At 43.4% G+C, this 15,243-nt stretch overlaps 1 protein-coding gene across 2 annotated transcripts in view; it reads left to right on the top strand.

The window, feature by feature from the left end:
• Positions 1-15,243, top strand: part of adcy3a (adenylate cyclase 3a) — a 98,382-nt gene that overhangs the window by 40,558 nt on the left and 42,581 nt on the right. For both annotated transcript variants that reach the window (XM_084027205.1, XM_084027204.1), the window contains exons 11-12: positions 1,724-1,885; positions 2,161-2,248. In XM_084027205.1, the coding sequence (XP_083883331.1) occupies positions 1,724-1,885; positions 2,161-2,248 (250 nt within the window). The remainder of the gene's footprint in view (positions 1-1,723; positions 1,886-2,160; positions 2,249-15,243) is intronic.

Raw genomic sequence — 15,243 nt, 5'->3', positions numbered from 1 at the left:
TACTGCTGTCACTATCGGCGTCCCTAACAACACCTATACTGACAGCAGAAGGTCCTTAACAACGCCTATAGTGACAGCAGACCGTCCATAACAACGTCTATAGTAACAGCAGGCCGTCCGTAACAACGCCTATAGTGACAGCTGACGGTCCCTGACAACGCCTATAGTGACAGAAGGCGGCCCCTAACAAAGCCTATAGTGACAGCAGGCCGTCCCTAACGACGCCTATAGTGACAGCAGACGGTCCTTATCAACGTCTATAGTGACAGCTGACGGTCCCTAACAACGCCTATAGTGACAGAAGACGGTCCCTAACAACGCCTATAGTGACAGCAGGCCGTCCCTAACAACCGTTATGTACCAAGAAGCTATGACAACATATCGTCCAACACCACTTCAACAGTATTCTTTCAGGTGATGAGGTTGATATTTCAAACAAACATGTGTGAGCATGTATAAGTAATTACTCCTCCAGCAAGATAGTGATTTATTTTGCCATGTTGTTATTGGTTTATTTTTCGTAGCCTCCCATTACTGTCGTAGCCTATAGCATCAGCTAACAACTAGACACACAACGAACACAAACGAATGTGACTAAAGTGCTCATATTGCTCTACAACACTGACTGTAAAAGGCAAGAGGTCGTATCTGGGAAGTCCACCACAGGTAGATAACAAAGCTCGGTAAAAGACGCTCTCCAGGAGCTTCAGGGGGGACAGCGGGATGTGAGCGTCCCGGTCCCCGGGACTAATGCATCAGGGGTGGATGAAGAACTCCATAAACGTCGCTCTCGGGGAGCTCTACAGGGGACAGCGGGATGTGGGCGCACTGTGTCCTGGAATGGCTGCATCACGGGCGAATAAAAAAAGTTGGTTCAAGTCGCTGTCCGCCCCGGGGGAGAGCTGGTCCTGCCTGTCCGGAATCCTCTCGCTGATGTGATCTCCTTTCATTCACGCTTGCTCTGAACGAAATCCCGTTTAGGCATCCCTCCTCGGCGGTTATAGTCTTCAAAATTGTGGAACGACATGGAAGCCTCCTGAGGACTTACCCGTCCAATGTTAATACAAATGTGAAATTCTTTACGAACTTGCTTACAAGGATTAATCCGATTATTGGCAGGGGTAATTATACACTTATGAGGTCCTATTTATGAATGAAAATATTGATTTTAGCTAATAAATTACTTAAAATGTTACACACTGTCCCTTTAGTGAGGCCAAGTACTCTGATTATAATTTTAATGCATTCTACTGCAATCGACCAGTTCATACCACTCGTTCTGGTTGCAAACTGTGTGTGCTTGTAGACTAGTTAATTGATCGCAGGCAGTGTCGTTATCTTGGGACAGATAGATTTATTTACACACAAAGACAAATGACTCTGGAGGAATTAGCTGATGTAATCCATCCAGACTAGTATTCACATCAGCAAGAGGTGTTTCTGGACATGCAGGACCGGCTCTCCCGCAGGGTGGACAGAGACTTTTACAAACTTTTTATCTGCCCATGATGCAGCCATTCCCGGACAACGGTGCGCCCACGGCAACAAAGCGATACACTATTCGTTTGAATGCAAAATACAATTTCACGACTAGATGGGAGTAATTCCGACACACTGTCTCTTCAAGGGGAAGTAGACTGCATCAGCTTTCAATGTATAAGATTTCCCTATCCAAAATAACAATATTTTTAAAAAATGATGTAAGTTGCTCCTGTCTCATCAGTCTGAAGGGGAAACGCACCAACAGGCTGTCACTGAGGTTTGTGGACCCGGACCTGGAGACTCGTTACTCTGTGGAGAAGGAGAAACAGAGCGGAGCTGCCTTCTGCTGCTCCTGTGTGGTCTTGCTCTTCACTGCAGTGATGGAGGCACTCATAGACCCCTGGTCAGTTCACACAGCAACCAGCAACCTCACACTTTCTTTCACAATGTTCCATTTATGTCACATTCTGGCTGAGACGTGAATTGGCAGCAAAATGATCCCGTTTATATAATGATGTACTGCTCTTTGAGGGATCCACTCTGCAGTGTAGTTTTCTGTTCCATCTGGAATCAGCAGTTCATGTATTATCACAGATGTTGTCGAGTCTGGACAGTGAATCTGGACATGTTGACTGCTACCAGTGATATATCTTTGTATGTTCGCGTGTTGTGGAACAGGCTGATTGCAAACTACATCACATTTGCAGTGGGAGAAGTCCTGCTGCTCATCCTGACCATCTGTTCTCTGGCTGCAATCTTCCCTCGAGTGAGTTACAACACACTTCTATACTTTTATTCTTGACTTTCACATGTTTTCACTACCTGGTAGTAGGGCTGCTCGATTAATCAAATTTTAATCTCAATTACGAAATTTGGCTTCCAAGGATTATGAAAACAAGATAATCGAAATAAAACTATTATTTTGCCACATTCCGTTTCGCAATGATGCTCTCGTTGTGTCATGTGTTATAAACCCAGCGCACCCCTTTCCTATACAGGGGTGCTCTTTTGCCACTCCCCCTCCCTAAAATCCTAAACTCACTCTCAGGGTGCACTCACACCAGGGCCATTTGATCTGTATCATGCCTCAGCACAATTGCCCCCCCACAGGGGGTCCCCCGCCACAACACATGCATGGCTTGATGTTGTTTTCAAGCAGCGCCATCTCAAAGTCATCACAAGAGAGAACAACACAGAGAACATGACTGAAACTTTACTGACAAGTCACGTCTGCACATATTTCTAGTAAACACTGGCCTGCATCAGTGCGTGTGAGCGATCGCAGGCGGACAGCGGCATTTTTATTGTAAAAGTACCAGTCCGGTTCCGCTCTGATACTACTCACACCACGAGTCAGAAGCCCAAACCCAACCTGAAATGGTTAAATAAATTTTTTTTGCAGTGCGTACTGCGTGCGTGCGTGGGTACTGCGTGCGTGCGTGTGTGTGTGTGTGCATACTGTGTGCGTGCATGTGTGTTATGGAGCAGGGTTTTCGATTCTGCCCTGTCAAGGAAATTCAGATGTATTGTTATACAGCAGGCAGGTCAGTATTGACTGCTGCTGTCAGCTCAGGTCGTTCAGCCAGTCAATCGCATGTACTGACAATGGATGCAAATAACCTCAGGGCTCTTCAGTACTTCAATATCGCATCAAATATCACAATGTCATTAGTCCACAGTAATTTTTCCATCACAGTCCTTTAACAGTGGCACGTGTGCATGAATGTGATCTTTGCTTTACACTGTTAGCAGTCATAGTTTCTTTATCACACACTTGTGACCGACATGGTCTCACTCCAATGCATCAAACCAACCTGACCAAGCTACATTATTTGATGCCTTGGCAGTAAAAATGGGTTGATTTGACATGTGAAAACTATACAGGTGTAGCTAATAATATTAATAATGGCTGCCTTCCATTAAGGTAGGGGGAACTTGAAGGGTAGAGAGTAACAAGTAGGGCTACTCACTTTGATATAATCTTCACTGTCTTCGCTATTTTGATTGAAACACCACACCAGGTTCACTCATCTCCCATAATCCACATCACCTTCTCTGGCCAAAACATAGCACTATCACAAACATTCACTAACCTGGGTGTAGAATGTGACACCAATCTCACATTTGACACCCACATTAAATATCTCTGCAAGACCTCCTTTTTCTACCTCAAAACATTGCCAAACTCAGTCTGTCAGATGCTGAGAAACTCGTCCACGCATTTGTCTCCTCAAGACTGGACTACTGCAACACTCTCCTTATCGGGATTCCTAGCAAGAGACTTCAAAAACTACAATACATCCAAAACAGTGCCACTAGGATCCCGATGAAAGTGCGAACACATGATCACATCACACCCATCCTTCACTCACTCCACTGGCTTTCTGTCTCATTCCGGATTGAATATAAAATCTCTGTCCTTACCCATCAGTGCATCCACGGAAATGCCCCTCCCTACCATCAAAGAACTCCTCGCACCACAAACCTCCTCACGAAACCTCCATAATTGCGAAATTAATCTGTAGCTGGTATACAGCAGAGATGAGTGTGAAGATAAAAAAAGTGCAAAACACTAAAGCAGGCATCCCCAAATGGCGGTCCGGGTCCGGACCGATTGATGGTTCTGTCCGGACCCATGACCAATCTCTGATGAATTTACGAGAATAGATCATTTTCATAGAGCATTATCTTTTTTTCGATGGTCGTGGCTACAGTGGGCGCAGCTACTCCAGTTAATACGACAATGACTTCACTGAATTGAGACAATCAAATCGTTTGTTTACCCTCAGCGCACCGGAGAGAGCAAGAGAAAAGAGAAAGACAGCGATGGCAGCATGGCTTGCTCCAAGAGAAGGAAGTTTGATATGGAAAACCGTTGTTTTCAAGATGAATGGACGGAGAAATATATGTTCATTCGTCCGGCAGGCAGTTCCAAAACCGTGTGCCTCATATGCTCCGAAAACGTGGCATTAATCAAAAGCGGTGATGTGAAGCGCCACTACGAAACAAAGCACAGATATTTTGAGCAAAGTTATCCGAGCTGAGGGAACGCAAAATAACCGAACTGCAAGGCCAGTATGACAGATCTACCCAACTCATCACGCAAGAGAGACGAGTTGTGTTCTGTTTTTAAAGGCCTTAAGTTCATTTGCTTGGGACTACTTTTATTTATGGTAAAATATTTAGTTGATTACTATACAAGTGTTGAAAATTGACAATAAATATTTTTGAATCCATATGAAAATATGGGGTAGGCTATAAGACATAAGTTGGACTTGTGAGATTCGGACCTTCTCTTGGAGGAAATTTTAGTAACTGGACCTCAGTGACTTTTAATTGAATACCCCTGCACTAAAGTAAGTGCGAGTAAATACAAACAAGCATGAGTGCTACGTTTGTTTTGGGAGGAGGCTGGTATAACGCTATTGTTATGGTAAAGAGGGGAGGCTAAGCAGAGTCCAGGTGAACGACATGGTCTTGACTCTCTTACGTAAGATGGGGAGTGTCTCACATGGGCCGGGGATCATTCCACCATTACGACGCAGGACGGAGAATAGTTGTGACTTGGCTGTGCAACTTTTCCTTGCTCTTAGCGACAGTGTTACCAAAGGCCAGATCCGGCGGAGGTTGAGCACAGACGTCCAAGTGCTGATGTCTGCCAGACATTCTGAGATGCGAGTTGCAATCAGGCTGTCGGAGGAGGGGAAAGAGAGGAATAGTTGAGTGTCATCTGTATAGCAGTGATGGGAGAAACCATCCATCCATCAGCAACCGCTTATCCTGTATTCAGGGTCACGGGGGGCTGTAGCTGACAGCTGACATTAGGTGTACACCCTGGACAGGTAACCAGTCTATCACAGGGACAACCATTCACACTCACATTCACACCTATGGGCAATTTAGAGTCATCGAGGAGAATGAGAACGATGAGAGGGATGAGGCTCTGGTGGCACAGAGGGACTCACCACAAGGAGGGCCGTCTCAGTGGAGTGTGCAGTCATGAAACCTGACTGATGGGGGTCAAGCAGTTTGTTTTGTGAGAGATAGGAGGACAATTGGTTAGAGATGGCACGTTCCAGGTTTTTTAGAAAGGAATGAGAGAAAAGTAACCGGTCTGTAATTCTGGATGTCAGTGGTGTCAAGGGTAGGTTTCTTGAGTAGTATTTGGGAAGGGTGACTGCCACAGCGTTGAGTTCAAATGCAGATTGGGTGTTCCAGGGAAAGGACCACTTCAGAGAGAGGAGGAGTCCCGTTGCCCCTCCTCTCCGATGGTCGAGGTAGGCAGTAGAGAGCGCAGCCAGAGTGGCTTTGTTCTCAGGGGTGATCCAGGTCTCTGTGAGGACCAGGAAGTGGAGAGTGTGGATGTTGGTGTAGGCTGAGATGGAATCTGCCTTCGTGAAGCTGATTGGCAGCTCCCCCCAGCACTTCAAGGTCCATGTAGACAGCGAGTGGTGGGTAGCGTAGACTGGAGGGGGTGCAGCGCAGAGAAGAAGGTGGGAAGTGGCGTCTCCTCCGGAAAGGTGTCAGTTTAACAGTGATGGGGGTAAGGCACATACAGTGGTGTGAAAAAGTATTTGCCCCCTTCCTGCTTTTTTCTTTTTTTGCACGTTTGTCACTCTTAAATGTTTCAGATCATCAAACAAATTTTAATAAAAGTCAAGGATAACTCAAGTAAACACAAAATGCAGTTTTTAAATGAAGGTTTGTATTATAAAGGGAGAAAAAAAATCCAAACCTACATGGCCCTGTGTGAAAAAGTATTTGCCCCCTCCAGTTAAAACATAACTTAAGGTTTATCACACCTGAGTTCAATTTATCCAGCCACCACCAGGCCTGATTACTGCCACACCAGTTCCCAATCAATAATTCACTTAAATAGGACCTGCCTGACAAAGTGAAGCTCCTCAAAAGCAAGACATCATGGTGAAAACCAAAGAAATTCAGGAACAAATGAGAACGAAAGCAATTGAGATCTATCAGTCTGGAAAAGGTTATAAAGCAATTTCTAAAGCTTTGAGACTCAAGAGAACCACAGTGAGAGCCATAATCCACAAATGGCGAATACATAACACAGCGATGAGCCTTCCCAGGAGTGGCCGGCCGACCAAAATTAAGCCAAGAGTGCAGCGACGACTCATCCAAGAGGTGACAAAAGACCCCAGAACAACATCAAAAGAACTGCAGGCCTCACTTGCATCAATTAAGGTCAATGTTCATGACTCTACCATAAGAAAGACACAGGGCAAAAATGGCCTACATGGCAGAGTTCCAAGACGAAAACCACTGCTGAGCCAAAAAAGTATTAAAGCTCGTCTAATGTTTGCCAGGAAACATCTTGATGATCCCCAACACTATTGGGAGAATACTTTGTGGACTGACGAGACAAAAGTTGAACTTTATGGAAGGTGTGTGTCCCAATACATCTGGCGTAAAAGTGTATACAGCCTACAGTGAAGTATATTGTATCCACCTGAGTAGCCGAGAATGGCAGATTGCCCTTTTAGATACAACAGTGACACACTTAAATTATACTAGCTATAGGGATTCTGCCAACTGAAATGCTACAATCACAAGTTCAGATTAAATTAAAACTGCGAGCAGTGATAACGGGCCCTCGCATGGCACGTAACTCGGTTAGTGCTACGGCCGCCTGACGTGTCGGACCGCCTGGCCTGGCCACCGCCACGGGGCGGGTCGTCCCCGGCCACCGCCACGTTGCCAGTCGTCCCCGGTCGTTCCCGGCCACCGCCACGGCGCGGGTCGTCCCCGGCCACCGCCACGGCTGCCGTCTGTCGTCCCCGGCCACCGCCACGGCGCGGGTTGTCCCCGGCCATCGCCACGCCACTGGTCGTCCCTTGCCTGAATCGTCCCGTCCATCACTGTGTCAGATGAGTGAAGTTTTCATGCTCGACTGGGGTGCCAAGTTCCACTACACTGTGACCGTATACGAGTGTAAAAACATGACACTATATGTCGCCACTAGGTGGCGCTCTGATTGTGATTCAATATTGCAGTGCAGACTTGTTCAGGGTGGGACTCTCATCAAATGTGAGAAGTTTGAACATGATCGGACAATGTACATTGAAGTTATAACAGTTTACATTTTTGTGGTCGAAGCATGAAATTCGTCCATGTTCAAGATGTTGTCCCGGCCACGCCCTTTTACTTATGTAAGACCTTTTAAAAAATTTTGATCATCGAGGCCTCTAGAATAGGCTCACAAAGTTTGGTAGGAATCGGATCAATGGTGTAGGAGGAGATTGTTAAACTACAAAGCTTACAATTGAGAAATGGCTGATTTACTGTAGCGCCCCCGAGTGGTCAATTTTAATAAAACTTTCAGGATATGTTCCAGGGACATATGTCAACATATCCTGCAAGTTTCATGATGATTGGGTTAAATAGTGTGGAGTTATGTGTATTGATTTCTAAAGCCCCGCCCCTCTGATGTTCATTGGCTAATAACTTCTGAACGCAACGACATTTTACAAAGCGATTGATGGGACTTGACCAGCTTTGTCTAATGATGACGCAAAGCAAATTTGGTGAGAATCCGATCTACGGTTTAGGAGGAATTAGCAAAAACGTGTTTTTCACAAAATTCAAAATGGCGGAAAATTTCGGTAGGCGGACTTTAGTACTCCAAGAGGCTTTTTTGTAGAGCACACCTGCCTGCACATGTGTGGCGAATTTTGTGTCAATTAGAGTTACGGTGTGCTGGGGCTGGCCTAACACACGTTAGGTGGCGCTAGAGAGCCACCTTTTTGTGGCCGACTATAAAACGTTTAAAATATCAAATTTTTCGCCAGTCCCCATGTGCACACCAATTCTTTTCGCCTAATTATTATGATAAGGCCCCCAAAAAGGCCGTCGAACTTGCGGAATAAGAAAAATAATAATAAAAATCCGTTCAGTTTCAATAGGGCTTCGCAGCCCGACGTTGTCGGCGCTCGGGCCCTAATTATGTACTCACCAACAGCAAGATAACATAAAGCTCCTTATTCACAAACAAAATGTGACTATTTTACTAGTACAAACAAAATGTCCACACAAAACCGAATAGACCATCCTTCTTAGGCACAAGAATAATGGGGCCACTCCAGGCATTGTTGGATTCTTCTATTACACCAATTACTCCAATTCCTCCTGAACCACTTTTCTCTTGTGTTCAGGTAATCTATAGGGCCATGAACACAGCGTCACGCCCATGTGAGTCTCGATGTGGGGGTGTATGAGTGTTGTGCATCCGGACAGAGGGCAGAACACATTAGTAATTTGGAGCTGGAAGTAGGGAGCAATACAAGTACTTTATCTCCCGTGAGAATTGTCTCAGTCTAGTTCCTCTGTTGTACAGGTGCTGTTGACGTTCCTGGGCCTGGAGCAAATTCTCACGTAATAATTGACCCAGTGTGTGGAGTTTTGCTCTCAGTTCCAGGACGTACTGGACCTAACTTTTGCTTGGTCTTGGACAATCCTCCCAGTTTTCCTTAATTTGGTCCAACAAAACTTGTGGTTTCCTGCTGAACATCAGCTCAAAAGGAGAAAATTCTGTGGAGGCCTGGGGAACCTCCGAATGGACTTGATGACAGTAATCCGTGTAGTTCCCTGTTTGTGACATAAATTGCATGCCCTGGTCCGTCAGAATCTCTTTCAGAATCCCAACATGGGTGATGACCTGAAACAGCTCCTGCGCAATAGCCTTTGTAGAGATTGTGTGCAGCGGTACTGCCTCTTAATATTGCGTTGTGTAATCCACCAGCACTAACACAAAGCGATATCTGCGTGCGCTGCGATAAAATGGTCCGCTGAGGTCCATGCCGAAGTTTAAATGGGACCTCCATCAGTGATAATGGGCCTGTTGATTAACAGGTGGATGGCCTGGTGGTTAACCATCTGCACTGTAAATCATTTTCCTGTAAAATAACAGTAAAGAGTTGGCAGCAGGGATGCTGCAGTATACCGTTATTTTTACAGTATTGACTTTACAGGAGTAGTCTGTAAACCAGAAAAACTGTATATTTCTGTATTTCTATCATTTACAGTAAAGAGCTGGCAGTAAAGACACCAGCAATATATCATAATTTTACGGTATCCATACTGTAAAAAGTAAAAGTAAACCAGAAATACAGTATTTTTCTGTATTCAGACTGTTAAATGATTTCACAATCTAATACAAGTAAAAAAAATAAATGCAACATATTTCTGTGATTATTTGGAAATAATACAATAATATTCTCTTCAGGTTGTTAGTTTAACGTCTCACAGTTTAATGTAGACAGGCCCACAATAACAATATTTAGCAGTTTCCTAAAATATCAGTCTTGAATATTTTGCAAAATAAGCAATAAAAACTTAAAATCAAATACATTTATTTCAAAGAGAAATGTCAATGTCAACATGAAAAGTTTGAACACTTACCAAATTGTTGTCATAATATATAATATGCAGAATTGGCAACATTTGGAAAACAAAACTTGAGAACATTCTGAAAATTTAAATTAAGGCCATTTTGAAACTATTATAGACAGTAGAACATTTTGACAATATGCATCAATATTATGCATCAATAAAAACATTATTGATAAAACTGTAAGGTAGGCACCTGTGCCACTTACACGTTACTTCTTAAAATTGTCCTGTGAGGTAGGCTTGTGTTTTTACGTCTTAGTTCTTGTGGATCCAGCAGAGATGACCATGACTTTGTTAGCCGCTGTTCCTCTCTGCAGCATTATTCCAGTGTTGCCACTGTCAAAGATCAACAAACAATCATTATCATGAATAAACAATACAATCAAGAATGTACAGTGTGCACTCCAAGCTAATGCTTATAAAGTTAATTATAATAGTTAATCATTTATATTTCAATGGTTCCATGCAAAGTGAAGGAGATTCTTCAGTAACATGGCGACATGTGTATTGACTGCAGAAGACTTCTTCTGGATGATCACACCTTTCTTCTTGGAGACAACCTTGCCCCCTTTGGCCTTTGTCCCTCTCTCTGGATTTATACCAATGAAGTGCCTGAAATCAAAATGGTCTAAGATCAGAGTGGGGTTGCAACAACATACTGTACATTCAATTAAATGCAATTGATTGTTTTTTGTCTTTCTTCATTGCACAAATAGAGTGGAATTGAATGACATATAGAAGTGACATCAAATGGAATTATAATAATAAAGCCTATAGTCCAACAAAATACCCAGTCTGTCTGTCTGTCTGTCTGTTTGTTTGTTTGTTTTGTGGCTTGAAATGTAGAGTACTAATCTGCAAAAAACAACAAACATTCATTTAATTGTATATAATAATATAATATAATGATGACAAGGAATGAAGGGGTTTTACCTGAATGAATTCCAGAGTGCAGGCTGCCTCATCTTCATACTGAAGGTTGAGTATGTAGTAGATTGCAAACACAGTAACAAGTCCCATTGCAAATGTTGGTGTGATGCCCTCAGAGATTACACGGCCCTCAAAGGTAATCATCCAACCTCTAATGATGACTTGCCCTGTTGCACCTGAAACTTCAAGTCATAGCAACATGGGAATGTTACCTTGTGTAAACATTTGTAAACTCAAGATGAATGGCTGAAATGATATATAATGTGTCTATTAATGAATCTAAATGAAATGTATACCAGGCAGCATCAGGCGAGGACTTGCAGGAAGACTGAGAGTTGTCTCAACGTCAGCTGCAGTGGCATACACCTGTAGGAAACAAATACATTATGCTTACCATACTAAGATTTTTAAGAAGACAAATTATAAAAAGGTCAATAATTAGTAAACACTAGGTGAGAGTAACCTAGAGGTGAATGAGGTAGGCTTCTGAAGTACCTACAGTCAAACTGCTAACTAGATTTGGCATGCAAAATGAAAGGGTTACAATTTTATTTTTAAAGGTCTTGGGGAATTGTACTGCAAATGTCTAAAAAGTAGTATGAACCCTTTTGTGGCTCCAGAGGAAACTGCACACAATCAGTGATGTCACTCAGTGGTCAAGTTGCATTGTGGATAATGTAGGCACGTTTTGAAAAGGAAGAAGAATATGTGGAATAAAAAAGGTAATATTTCTGTTTCTGCTGCAGCGATTTGATCATTTGCTTTTAAAATGTTCAACAGTGTCGTAATAGGGCAAAGAAGACAATTGAAAAAAGTTAGAACCTTGAACCTACTTTACCCATAATGCAATTTAGCAACCTTGTGACAACATGAAGATAATATATCAGCAGCACATACATGCAGCTTCCTCTGAGCCACAAAATCACAGTCCACAGTCTCCTCAATTACAGTCTCCTCAGTTTCTTCTGGGGGTAGTTCTGGCTGAAATCGTATATGTGTCAGTTGGACCCCTCTTGCCTGTAGACCCATCTGGTGCAATATCAGCAAAACTCGTGCTGATATTTGTGGTTTGAAATATCATCAGGCAGTACCCAGTTAGGTGTCCAAGTGGGGTTAGCTTCCAACCTTCTCATTTCATCTGTGAGTACTCGTACCATCTGGTGTCACTCTACTGGCTTAGGTCTCTTGCCATCTGCAACTGCAGAACGAATTTCCTGTGGCATTTGTTCCCAAGGGACCTGGAATGTTTCTGGCAATGTTTTCAGTATCTGAGATGTGGAAGGTCTGTTGCTTGGCTCGCTGTTTCTTGTCTGGCTTGAACATGATGAAATCCAATCATTACTCAGTAGTAACAAAGTTGGAATGACTTGAAAATCCAATATAACGGTCGGTTTCTAAAAAACAAACAAACAACAAAAAAAGAAATAGGGCACATAACTAATTAGCTATATCAGAGTCACTACAGACATTTGGTCAAAAGTCTACTTTACTCTCCTTATATTAGGCATATGAAACTTTTAAAGGTGCATTATGTAGTTTTAGAAAAAAGAAATTCCATAATTGAATAAAGAAGAGAATATAAAAAGATAATGCCACACTAAATTAACCATACATTACCTAATTTGAATGCATCCAGGAGTTTTCTGCACTGGATAACAGTTAACAGATCAGCATGTCGTCTTTTGACTCCAAGACAGAGCCCTGAAGTTTCAATATTATTTGCCACTGGGTCTTTTCAGACAGATTTGGCAAGGTCTTGCAGATGATCTCTTTGATTCCTTCACTCATGTTCACCATTATGGCCCTGTGATAGACTGGCGTCCTGTCCAGGGTGTACCCTGCCTTCGCCCAATGACAGCTGGGATCGGCTCCAGCCCCCCCGTGACCCTAAATACAGGATAAGCGGTAGAAAATGGATGGATGGATGGATGTTCACCATTATTCTGGACTAGAGAGAAAGAATGGTGAAGAATTATCAGTGGTGTGCCCTGGACAGTGTACTCAGGCAAGGGATAGTAATCTAGCAGATTCTCCCGATGAATACAACAGTAGCTTCTCTGCATCAGTGTGAGACTGTAAACACCCATGTCAGGAATACGCAGGGCATGATACTTTTCAGAAATAAAATATACTGCTGAATGCTTATGAACGAGAACCACTTTGATATTTCCAGTAACAAGCCCCTCATCATCATCACCAATCACAATGAGCATGTTCTTTCTGTATTTTGCCCCCTTCACAGTCACTTCATTGGCATTCAGTGGTTGTGGACTCAAAATTATAATGTGAAACTGCCTCATCTAGAAAAACTGTGTGCCCCTCTCCACTGAAACACCAGCACTTAGAAAGGCCTGCAGAAGCTGATTTCTCTCTGCAAGAGTACTCATGGATTCTTAAAGTTGCACAATGCAACACTGCTTAAAATGTGTGTTAAAAAAGGGCTACAGTTTTAAAGTGATGGTTCGTAGTGAAATGCACCCTAGGTAATTTCCACCATGACATCGAGCCAAACACCCCCACGGAAGCATTTTTAGCCGAATGGCTTAGTAATAGCGCAATGGTGCATAGTGTATATCTCGTAAATTTCCCCACTAATAATGCATGGAATGTTACCAAACGTCTGCAGTAGTACACATAGGGTCTGTACTCACAAAACAAGGCATTTTAAAGTTTGTAAGTACATTAGGAGTTTATTTAAAAGAACACTTGCCTGATAGCTTCTACTGCTAAAGCTACCGATGTTGGGTAGACAGCACTTCCGTGTTTACCCAGCTTCTTCTTCTTCTTCGTTGGTGTGTAATGGCAGTCGGCGTTTACCCAGCTGTTTCCGTGACGCGAGTTTCACGCCAGAGTATGAAAAAGTTTCGCTGATTTTTTATAAATGCTTGTATTATCATGTCAACACTTGTCGACCTGATAATAGAAGCATTTATAAAAAAAAATTAAGCGTAACTGCCATTAAACACCAACGAAGAAAAAGAAGCTGGCTGATCGCCCTATCTTGACCAATGCTGACCATCGCTAAAAATGCTTCCGAGTAGGGCTGCAACTAACGACTATTTTAGTAGTCGACTAGTCACCGACTATTGAAACGATTAGTCGACTAATCGGATAATTATTACATTTTTCTTAAATTTAGCATGAGGTTGCTTTAATTATGTGGCAAATGATAATAAACACAAGAAAGATGGGTACTTCAATGAAAAATGCATCTTTTATTCAACTTTGCTGCTGATGTTCAGTTCATACAAAAAGTAAATAAAAATTTCCTATCTAAAACCAATTAGGCACAGTGCTCGGTCAGTATAGACATAAATCCATAAATAAATAAACCTCTGTCCATTTTTTTCCAAGGACAGGCAAATGTGTTTTATAAAAATTAAATAATAAATTAAAATCAAGTAAACATTTTTTCCTGTAAACCAAGGTCAGGCACATTAGCAGCAGTAAAACAGTAAACAAAACAAATATTAAGTGCATTTTGTGAAGTACAGTGGTCAACTCCAAGATATGCCTCTGTGGCACGGCTGGTCCAAACATCACACGTCAGTGTGAGGGAGCTGTTGACCTCTTTTAGGATCTCCTTTACCTTTAAACACAAAAGTTGTATTTTGTAAATATTTAAAGTGCAAAAACCTACATGTCAACAGAAACTATTCAACATACAAGTTTTACATTTTTAATAATTGCAGCCACTCTATGATTTTACCAAAATTAAGTTATGTATTTCAGCTATTTTAATATCCATCCATCCATCCATTTTCTTCCGCTTATCCGGGACCGGGTCGCGGCGGCAGCTGCCTGAGCAGGGACGCCCAGACTTCCCTCTCCCCGGACACTTCCCCCAGCTCCTCTGGGAGGACCCCAAGGCGTTCCCAGGCCTAGTCACTCCAGCGTGTCCTGGGTCTTCCTCGGGGTCTCCTCCCGGTGGGGCATGCCTGGAACACCTCCCGAGTGGCTCCCGAACCAGATCCCCTCCGGCCCACGGCTGCGCCTAGAAATCCTGTCCATAAAAATAATGAACAGAACCGGTGACAAAGGGCAGCCCTGCCGGAGTCCAACATGCACCTTGAACAGGTCTGACTTACTGCCGGCAATGCGAACCAAGCTCCTGCTCCGGTCATACAGGGACCGAACAGCCCTTAGCAGAGGGCCCCCGACCCCGTACTCCTGAAGTACCTCCCACAGAATGCCACGAGGGACACTGTCGAATGCCCTCTCCAAGTCCACAAAACACATGTGGACTGGTTGGGCAAACTCCCATGAACCCTCGAGCACCCTGCAGAGGGTATAGAGCTGGTCCAGTGTTCCACGGCCAGGACGAAAACCGCATTGTTCCTCCTGAATCCGAGGTTCGACTATCGGCCGAATTCTCCTCTCCAGTACCCTGGAATAGACTTTCCCGGGGAGGCTGAGAAGTGT

Source organism: Eutrigla gurnardus, assembly GCF_963514095.1.
Source record: "Eutrigla gurnardus genome assembly, chromosome: 14".
NCBI lineage: Eukaryota > Metazoa > Chordata > Actinopteri > Perciformes > Triglidae > Eutrigla > Eutrigla gurnardus.
This window is presented reverse-complemented; position numbering and strand designations above follow the sequence as displayed.